Source organism: Anomaloglossus baeobatrachus, chromosome 12 (assembly GCF_048569485.1).
Source record: "Anomaloglossus baeobatrachus isolate aAnoBae1 chromosome 12, aAnoBae1.hap1, whole genome shotgun sequence".
Classification (NCBI taxonomy): domain Eukaryota; kingdom Metazoa; phylum Chordata; class Amphibia; order Anura; family Aromobatidae; genus Anomaloglossus; species Anomaloglossus baeobatrachus.
This window is the reverse complement of record NC_134364.1, coordinates 107,434,413-107,445,571: the sequence shown is the minus strand read 5'-3', so window position 1 is coordinate 107,445,571 and position 11,159 is coordinate 107,434,413. Positions and strand designations below refer to the sequence as shown.

The 11,159-nt window shown below is 41.0% G+C and overlaps 1 protein-coding gene across 1 annotated transcript in view; it reads left to right on the top strand.

Annotated features, from left to right (window-relative positions):
- Positions 1-489: 489 nt before the first annotated feature.
- The window catches only part of LOC142257657 (vomeronasal type-2 receptor 26-like), a 29,244-nt gene continuing 18,574 nt past the window's right edge, over positions 490-11,159 (top strand). Inside the window, exons 1-2 of the mRNA XM_075329794.1 lie at positions 490-755; positions 6,995-7,286. Coding sequence (XP_075185909.1) covers positions 490-755; positions 6,995-7,286 — 558 coding nt within the window. The remainder of the gene's footprint in view (positions 756-6,994; positions 7,287-11,159) is intronic.

Genomic DNA, 11,159 nt, shown 5'->3' with positions numbered 1-11,159 from the left:
CTGCAGTTAACACTTGTAGTTGGATTTGGTATCGAGCTGGCGGTCCACCGAGAGGCATGCTACTGCCAGTCCTGGCCCTTTGCCTTTGGGCGCCTCCCCGATTCTCAGCATCACTGGAATATATTGAAGTGTTCCAGAGTTCTTACCACATATAGTGACACTGGTCAGAATTGTAGCATTTGGCTTGGTCAGTAAAGTGAAGACAACTTGGGAAGTGAAGGAGTTAAGCTACTTCTCACCTGTTTATTTTTTTTTTACGCTCACTTGTTATTTTCCAGCTCATTTTGTCATTGTTTTCCTTTTTGAAATACAATAGAAATAGCAATTCTTTCTAAACATAATAAACAGCAAGGGAATATTATGGATTTATAAGGAGGAAGAAGCTGCACACAGATCTGAAGATCTAAGGGAGGATTTCTTGCCTTGCGCGTTTCATTCTAGCTCAGGAAATTGGTAAATGGCTACAGGTAATACCGAAGAAAATAGGAGATGGAAAGATCCAGTTCAGAAGAGGAGCCTTTGTTTGCCGTTCTCAAGCTTCCAAAATCTCCGGCTGTAATTCTTCTGTTCTTCGCTTCATTATCTTTATGTTCTAATGACTTAAGATGCAAACTGCCTGATAGTGAGAGCGACAGTCCGATGAGTTATTCACGGGATGGAGACGTCATCGTAGCCGGGATCCTCCAAATCTTACTTACACATGATCAGAATATGGTGGATTTTTTAGATACTCCCAACTGTGACTACTGTGTGGGGTAAGGGAAGCAAAATAATATCAATATTCTTACAAATTGTATAGTGTGTGCGTAAGGAATATTCAACGTCATAATCATGTTTGGTTAAGACAGGTTTTATCTCATCTTTGTGAAAACATGACAAAATAGATTCATCATGTAAAAAGTTTGTATTCCAAGTGTACAAACTATGTTTTAGGTTGGATTTGTACACAATATTTTTACACCATTTTTCCTGCTTTAGGGTATGTGCGCACGTTGCTTTTTACCTGCTTTTTTGCTGCTTTTTCTTCTGCGCTGTTTAATGCCAAAATGGATGTGTTCTTCTATTCAAGCAAAGTCTATGGGAATTTGGGTTTCTTGTTCACACTATGTTGTTCAAAATGCTGCCTTTTTGAGGCAGAACTTTGGTCAAAAACTCAGCTTTTCAAAGAAGCAACATGTCAATTGTTTTTGCCATTTGGGTTTTGCACTGCAAAGCTGAGTTTTTGACCAAAGTTCTGCCACAAAAAGGCAGCATTTTGAACAACATAGTGTGAACAAGAAACCCAAATTCCCATAGACTTTGCTTGAATAGAAGAACACATCCATTTTGGCATTAAACAGCGCAGAAGAAAAAGCAGCAAAAAAGCAGGTAAAAAGCAGGTAAAAAGCAACGTGCGCACATACCCTAAATGTTTTTGTGTTTTTCAAAGCTTTTTTTGGCAAAAACACTGCAGTCAAATGTTAATTTTAGGCCATGTTCACATAGGTGAAAATGTTGCTTTTATTTCCCATTTTCTATCTGTTTTTGGTGCATACTTTAAAGTTTATTTTTCAAATAGAATTAATGGGTCTGCATTTAAAAATGTTGTTACATGTCTTACTTTAGGCTCTCCATAGAAGCATAAAGAAAAAAAAAATATAACCCATCAGCATCTTTAACAATTCTTAACTATCATTGCCTTATGACAGTGTCATTTAGCACATGTCGGCGGTGGGGGGGTGCATCATTCCTCTCTCCCATCAGTACGTCTGCATTGTAATCGCAGGGTGATGATCATTTGTCATGATGGCTAAAGGTTAGCTGATGACCCCTGTGTCTGTCATTATGATCCACCTGCGATCACTGAGCTGGTGTTCAAAGGAGTTTGTGATTTCTGTAAGGCCTCTATCACACATACGTGCCTCCGGTACGTGTTTAGCAGTTTTCTCACGTACCGGAGACACGTACACACGTAGACCAAGGTATTCTAATGGATTTAGATACACAAAAGTATTTTTGCACGTAACGTGTGTCTGTTCCGTATTTACGTGTATCCGTGTGTTCCACACGCCGACATGTCCGTTTTTTCTCTGGCATCACGGGTGTCACATGGAATGCAAATGTGTCACACGTAATGCACACATGCACATGGACCACACAGATGTGTTCCGTGTGACACGCATCGGAGAAAAGATGTGTCTGCGAGAGAAAAAAAAAACATTACTCACCTTCTCCAGCCCTCCTGTCTCTGCCGCTGCTGTCACTTGCTGCCGACCGCCGCTTATTATGCTCATTTAATATTCACTTCACTGTGGCCAGAAGCGGCAGCAAAGGGGAGTCGGCAGGACCGGAGACCGAAGATCAGCACCACGGACAGCGACGCCAGGGACAGGTGAGTAGAAAGTTCCCGTTCTCCATGTGTTATCACGGACAACACACGGAAAACACACGTGTGCCATACACACAGCACACCGAGGGCAATACGCATCTTTGACACGTCCGTGAAACACGTGCGTGATTTTCACGGACGTGTAAAAGAGGCCTTATACAGAGCAGTGCTTATGCACTGCTACGTATAGTGCTGACAATCAGATTATTACAGCTAAAGGGGATGATTAAATACAACAAAAAGTGAAAAAAAAATGTTTCAAACTTTGAAAAATTTAAAACCACAAAAGTTTGTCAACCCCTTTTTGTCCAATTAGAAATAAAACAATAAAAATGTAAAAAAAAAATAAATCTAAAAACACATCAGTAAATGGCATAATGAGAAAAATAGTCAACATGCCAAAATTTATATTTTTTCGTCTCCGCAACTTTGCAACAAAATGTAATAGGAGGCAATCAAAACGTCAAACCAACACCATAATGGTATCAGTAAAAGCATCAGCTCATGGCACAAAAATCACACTCTTACATCAGAGGACAGAAGAATTAAATAGTTATTACTCTTTTTCAGAATGTTTTGATTTTCTCTATTGTGTGTGTATGTATGCATCTACAGCTCTGGCAAAAATTAAGAGATCGCAGCAAAATTTTCAGTTTTTCTGATTTTTCTCTTTATATTTTTGAGTAAAATTTAAATTGTTCTTTTATTCTATAAACTACTGATTACATTCCATAGGTTTTCAATGGGGTTCAGGTCTGGAGATTGGGCTGGCCATGACAGGGTTTTGATGTGGTGGTCCTTCATCCACACATTCATTGACCTAGCTGTGTGGCATAGTGCATTGTCCTGCTGGAGAAACAGTCCTCAGAGTTGGGGAACATTGCCTGAGCAGAAGGAAGCAACTGTTTTTCCAGGATATCCTTGTATGGGGCTTGATTCATCCTTCGCAATGTTCCTGCCCAATTGCTAGAGTAAGGTAATCTTCTCTGATGAGTCTAATTTTCATCTTTGCCCAACACCTGGTCGTCTAATGGTTAGACGGAGACCTGGAGAGGTGTACAAGCCACAGTGTCTTCAACCCACTGTGAAATTTGGTGGAGGATCGGTTATGATCTGGGGATGCTTCAGCAAGGCTGGAATTGGGTAGATTAAACTTTGCAAAGGACGTATGAATCAAGCCGCATACATGATTATCCTGGAAAAACAGCTGCTTCCTTCTGCTCAGGCAATGTTCCCCAACTCTGAGGACTGTTTTTTTCAGCAGGACAATGCACCATGCCACACAGCTAGGACAATCAATGTGTGGATGAAGGTTCACCACATCAAAACCTGGTCATGGCCAGCCCAATCTGTAGACCTGAACCCCATTCAAAACCTCTGGAATGTAATCAAGTCAAGAGGAAGATGGATAGTCACAAGCCATCAAACAAAGAAGACCTGCTTACATTTTAGTGCCAGAAGTGGCATAAGGTAACCCAAAAGCAGTGTGACAGACTGGGTGAAAGCAGCCAAGACGCATGAAATCTGTGATTAATCATGGTTATTCCACAAAATATTGATTTCTGAACTCTTCCTGAGGTAAAACATTATTAGTATTGTTGTTTCTAAATAATTATGAACTTGTTTTCTTTGCATTATTTGAGGTCTGAAAGCAATGCATTGTTTTGCTATTGTGACCATTTCTCATTTTCAGAAAATAAATAGAAAATTTATTGCTTGGAAATTCGGAGACGTTGTCAGTAGTTTATAGAATAAAAGAACAATTTACAATTTTTTTACTCAAAAACATACCTATAAAGAAAAAAATGAGAAAAACTGAAAATTTTGCAGTGGTCTCAATTTTTGCCAGAACTGAATACTTCTAAAGGTACTGTTGTCATGAATTTCTCACTAGATGTCAGTAACAACCCATCCAATCCCTACAGGTAAAGAAATCAAACCATAGATGTCCATAAATTTAGTGATGTGCAATAATTAGAAATGACACAGGAAAAAAGTATCGAACACACCAAAATCTAATTAATACTTTTTAGAAAACCTTTGTTATCCCTTTGTCAGTGATGATACTTGAAGATGCCTCTTCTACTTATAGTGGTGTGCATTGCTCAGGTGTGATTTTTGGTGCATTCTTCCACACAAACACTCTTCACATCCTGCTGTTTCTGTGCTCTCCTTCTATGAACTTTGAGCTTTAGTTCCTTCCATACATTTTATAGGATTCAGGTCAGGTTATTGGCTGGGCCATACTAGCAGGTTTTTTTTTCACTCTCTGAAACCAATTCAGAGTTTCCTTGGCCGTGTGTTTGGGATCATTGTCTTGTTGAAATGTCTACCCTCGTTTCATCTTCCATATCCTGGTAGATAGCAGCAGATTTTTATCCAGAATGTCTCGGTACATTTGTCCATTCATCCTTCCTTCAATTATATGAAGTTTGCCAGTGCCGTATGCTGAAAAACATCTCCACATCCTGATGTTCCCACCTCTAAACCTCACTGTTGTTTGTGTATTGGGGGTGATTTGCCTCTTGGCCTCCAAATATGAGGTGTAATACCTCATTCAATTTTTGCCGCACCTGACGAGACTATAATCTCCCAGTATTTCACGAACGTCAATAAATGTGACCGAGCAAACTTTAAATACACTTGAATCGGCTTTTTTTCATCAATTTATTCTTGTGTTGTTAGCGCAATTGTACATGCTGATTGCAGTTCTTTCCGTAGCTCTCCACAGGTGGTTCTTAACTCTTAAGGCCCCGTTACACTCAATGACATTGCTAACAAGATGTCGTTGGGGTCACAGAATTCGTGACGCACATCCGTCCTCGTTAGCGACGTCGTTGCATGTGACACGTACGAACGACCGCTAACGATCACAAATACTCACCTAATCGTTGATCGTTGACACATCGTTCAAATCCGAAATATCGTTGATGGTGCTGGATGCAGGTTGTTGGTTGTTCCTAAGGCAGCACAGATTCCTACGTGTGACACCCCAGGAATGACGAACAACACCGTACCTGTGTCATCCGTCAACGAGGTGGGCATCACTTTCCTGCGGCTGCTCTCCGCCCCTCCACTTCAATTGGACGGCTGCCGTGTGACATCGCTGTGATGCCGCACGAACCGCCCCCTTAGAAAAAAGGCAGTTCGCCGGCCACAGCGACGTCGTTCAACAGGTAAGTACGTGTGATGGGGACTAGCGATATTGTGCGCCATGGGCAGCGATTTGCCCGTGATGCACAAACGACAGGGGCGGGTGCTTTCACGTGTAAAGCCCCCTTTAGACAATTCTTTTGATTATTCTTTTCAATTCTCTGTCTGAAATCTTGTGGGAAGCACCTTTTTTTTGTCCAGTTTATTGTGGATTGATGTTCTTTCCACTTCATGATTATGGACCCAAGAGTGCTAAGTGGAACCTTCTTAACTTTAGAAATTCTTCTGTAACTAATGCCATCAGTATATTTTGCAGCAATAAGCTTTCAAAATTTTTTAGACAGGTCACTGGTTTTACCCATCATGAGATGTTTCTTGCGTGGCACATTGGTAATCAGACACCTTAATATAGGCCATCAGTTGAACTAGCTGATATTATTTTTTACTAAGATATTGTTCCTTTGTTTTTGTCCTGATGAAGACGGATTTGTCTTTGAAACACGTTGACCTGCAGAAATAAAGAGAAAAGATTTCATCATACACTTTTGGATATATGTGGTTCCTAGCGCAGCATTAAACCCAGCTCTTTTTTATCCATATTGTTTTATCCCCTTTCTTCTGGGCTTCTGCTGACCACCATTTAATATATGTGCATTTAAGGAGTTGTGCCTGACACAACTGCAGCAGGTGAGTGTGCCTTTGGCACCGTTATTTGTGTAATCTCATACCTGGTAAGACCTTATGAGCGCTTTCTCTTCCACAGACAAATAATTGGTTTTACCCATCATGAGATATTTCTTGCGTGGAACATTGGTAATGAGACACCTTATTATAGGCCATTAGTTGAACTAGCTGATATTATTTTTTTACTAAGTGGCAGGATTGTTTTATAATTACTGAGATTTCAGCTGGTGTCATGGCTGTCAATGGCTTTTTACACCTCTTTCTTTATGTGTTCATTATTTTTTTCCTTATAACATTTGTTATTACACAAAACGTATTTCATGGACATCCATGGTTTGATCTTTTTACCTGAATGGATTGGATGGGTTGTTACTGAGGACTATTGAGAATTTCATGTCAATAGCACCTTTCCAGATACTATTTACTCAGAAAATTGGTGACATAGATAAACTGTTTTGGAACCCTAAAATCAGCAAAGAGCCAAAACATTGGGTAGGAGGTAACCTCTTTGAGAATATATACATATATATGTATATATATGTATATATATATATATATATATATATATATATATATATATATATATATATATATATATATATATATATATATATATATATATATATATATATATATAATCTCAAAGAGGTTACCTCCTACCCAATGATTTGGCTCTTTGCTGATTTTAGGGTTCCAAAAAAGTTTAGATGGATTATTGGGTGGACTGGTAATGATGACCTAGCTATTAGGTTTCATGAAATGTCTAATGTTATATTTTTATCTCTACAGGACATCATATGAATATCTGAAGCATTTTTTGGCTTTTATTTATGCCATTGAAGAGATCAACAACAGCACTGAAATTCTTCCCAATATAACTTTGGGATTTCATGTCTATGACTCCTGTACTAGTGATAATCTGGCTGTCAAAAGTGTTTTGAACATCATTTCAGGAACTGAAGAACCCACTCCAAACTATATCTGTGAGAAAACTCAAAAAACAATTCCTGTAGTTGGACATTTACTATCATCAACTACCTACACTATAGCACGATTGACTCAGCTCTATGGATATCCCCAGGTAGGATTTCATCGTAATTTTATATTTATTAAAAGGGAACCAGTCATGAGACTCACAGTGGCCAAAACACAGGCAGAATGTCTTATACAAGGCTTTTATGTATGTTTTACTTTGAATGCCACTGATGTTAAGAGAAAACATACTTGAAAATACTAACAAAGACTATGTATCAGATGACTCGTTTGCCCACTCGACTCCATTCCATTTGACTGACAAGACTATCACTATACACATTGAAGGAGAGACTTGTCAGCTTTGGGACCAGAGTGGTAAGAAGACTTATCTCGGAGTTGTCATTCAAGGCAGAAAGACCCCAAAGTGATTTTGAAGAAAAACATACCCAGTGGCAATAACAAAACCAATATCTGATTCATGCTGGCTGTGTTTCGTGAATCTCAATAGATGTTCCCTTGAACATTATTAAAATGTATTTGAAGCCACTAAAAATATAAAAAAAATTGAAGACTGTTTTAAATGTATCCATTGCTGATCCTATACTACTGTACATGCATTCCAATATTGCGTTAGTCACTTGCCGGTCTTCTGGTTTGGTGTGGACTAATGTGATTGCTGCATCCAATCTCTCACCACTCCAATAACCAATGTGTGCCAAAGTGGGTAATGAGTACCTATAGCAGGTACTTGTCTGTATGGGTAAAACAGGGTGTGCAGAGACCGGCTCTGTACTTTTACCACGATCCAGACTTCCAATAATACACAAACTGTAGCAGTCCTATGCCTATCCAATATTTACAGAAAGTACACAGATCGGCAGGGAATATAAGCGGTGTTGGAACAGGATAGACAGTGGATCGATAAAGCGAGCATTTCCTGCCATACCTGCCACAAATAAGCTAGTAGGAAAGGTGGACAAAGCATGGTTGAAGTTTGTTCAGTTCTGTAATTTATATCACATATGTTCACAAAGTATTTTTCAGAAGGCTGAAATAATTTTAGCTACTCCATTGTAAAGTTGACTTGCCTTGTTGTGAAACTTTTCATCAGTGATTTTTGTAGTCTAGTGTTTTTAGAAACATTACAATGGTTTATAGGGTCTTAACACTTTTGTTACCTTTTAGGAACCATATATTATAAATATTACACTTTATTCTGCCACTTGCCCTCTAGAATGTGCATTGGCAAATACCTCCAAAAATTGGTGCAACCCATCTACGTTCTGCTCTAAACTCCAAAATCTTCTTATGATGAATACTATGGTATTCAAGGACCCCATTGGCAACTATAAATGCTATTTGATGTTGCCAACAACCTAAAGATTATATGGAGTTGAAATACAGTGCATATGGCCAAAAAAATTAAAAATGGTGGTAAATTAATAAAAGAAAATTAGGAAAACAATAAGGTTGATTTACCAAGACTGGCATTTTTATATCAGTTTTGAAGAAAAATTGGCTGGATAAAGAAAGATCAAGTTCTTTAAAAGTTGGATTTCCCTTAATAAATTTGGCACATTCTTTAGAGCTTTCTTATGCTATAGGTGTCATGCACGGTGCTGATCTTCATTTACGGATCACTACTTGTTTTGACTCCGTACACACTTCCAACAAAGAACTTGGTTTCTGTAAATAGCTCTGTACTGTCGGGCGTTGGTTGTGCTATTCATCTCTGCCACTCACGGTTTACGGTCCATAAGATAATTGACCACAGCTGCAGATTTTATGAACTTCTGGGGCTGATGGAGTCTGCAGCCAGGTGGTGTGGCCTCCCGTGAGTGAGGCAGGCTCCAGGGGCTCAGGTGAGCAGAGTAGCGGGTGCGAAATAATTCAGGCAGAGTCCAATAGTCTTTAACTGATTTTTATTCACTCTTTGATGTTTTTGGTGAGTGGACCCGGGCGATGCTACGATTAACCATGTAGGAGCAGGTATCCTTCAGGCCAGTCTGAGGGTAACAATTGGCTCGCCTTCCTAGCACTTCTTTGCTCGGATACCCCCTGACCTGAAGTACCATGGGGGTCTATCCAGGGAGTCGCAACTGCCTTTTCTCCCCTGAGTTGGCCCGTTTGCCGGCAGCGTGGACCAAGTGAGATCGCTTCAGGCGTAGTCCCCTTATGGGTCCCTGCGTTGCTGCTGAGGCTCGGACTCTGAAGGTTGGTGAGGGACTTGTAGTTCCCCTCCCCTGCAGGTTTATCAGGTAGTTAAACTAGAGCCTGCTCTAGGGACCTGTACCCCATGCGTGCCTAGTCACCGGCAGTCCCCGTACTCGACTGACTCTCTCTCTCTGTCTTTCTGACTGACTCCTTGGTAACCGTTCTCCCCCCGCTAACTGTCACTACACGCGCGCAGGGTCTAACTAGTGGCCACGCGCGTCTCCTAGCAACCACCACGCTCCACTACCAGACTGGCTCTCCTCCTCCTTTCCTGACAGCCTCTGCACTCTAGCTCCCAGCCCCTTGACAAGAATTGAAGGCCAGCCTCCTCTAGAGACTGCCCAAGGGACCCATCTACTGGTGTGGGAGACCTAGTTGTTATGTGTCTGTGCGTACACACCTCATTCTGGCCTTTAGAATTACCTGGATGGGTGCAGTACTCAGTGGTGCCTGACCAGGTCAGGGGCGCCACACTGGCACTTTAAGAGTTTATGCCTCCCAGAGCAGTGGTTGGCTTTTCAGTGAACCAAGTTTGCTGATCACCATTTCCAGCTGGTCTCTTCTTACTTAAGTCTGGGGAGTTCTCTGTGGCATCGCCAAAGATAGTCTCTGCTTGCAGTTGTAAAATCCCAGTATCCAAGCCATTTTTCTGTTTCATTGTTTGCTCAGTTTGGCCTTAAGGCCACTTTACACACAGAGATAAATCTTTGGCAGATCTGTGGTTGCAGTGAAATCATGGACATATTGTTTCATTTGTACACAGCCACAAACCTGGCACTGATTGTCCACAATTTCACTGCAACCACAGATCTGCCGCAGATTTATCTCTGTGTGTAAAGTGGCCTTTACTCATACCCCTTTTGGTTTATTCCCTCTTTTGTCGTTTAGTTTTTCTCTGTGGTTATTTGAGGTGTGTGTTCAGTTTGATCGCCTCGTTTGTGTCTTTGCGAGGTTGTTACTTTGTGTCCTGCCCATCCCTGAGTTTGTGGTTTGGGGAGAGGTATTAGGCCAGGGTCAGAGAGAAGACAAGGCCTAGGGTGGTAACCTGGACCTCCCTACCATCAAGGGAACCCCCAGGCTCAGGATTAGCGCAGGGCCCAAAGTCTTGGGGTGTGTGCCGACGATCAGTGTTTGCAGCATTTTGGGCGCAGCATGCTTCCGCTGCACCCAAAATGCTGCATTGTACAGTACAAGCATAGTGGATGGATTTCTAGAAATCCTGTGCCCACTGTGCTTGCTTTTTCCACAGCAAACAATGACCTGCGGTCCGGCTTTCCAGACCACAGCATGTCAATTGTTTGCTGCGGATTTGCATTGTGTCCTCCATAGGGAGAACACAAGCGAGAGACTGCAGCTCACTTAACCCTGATTGTGGATACAAGCAGCTGCGGTCTCTTGTGATCTCCTTCGGATGAGACATGCACTCCCGCAGTTCAGGACCCACTACGTCCAAGACACAGTGAGTCCTGATCTTGGGCACATACCTTTAGGGCCAGCTTATCACCACCTGACATTAAGTAGAATACATTTTTGCTGAAATCTGAAAGGCCATCCTTGTTCCACCCCAACTATTTTTTTTTAGGCATGTGGTGTAGCTAGAGAAAAAGAACCAAAGGTCAGAAGAGTTTACATAACCAACCATTTTGCAAAATTCGCAAATTATTCATGCCAGAGATTGGCATAATGGATCATCACACCAATGTTTTGCTATAGTACATAATTTCTTGATGCTTACCCAACTTGCACAAAACCTGATGAAATGTTC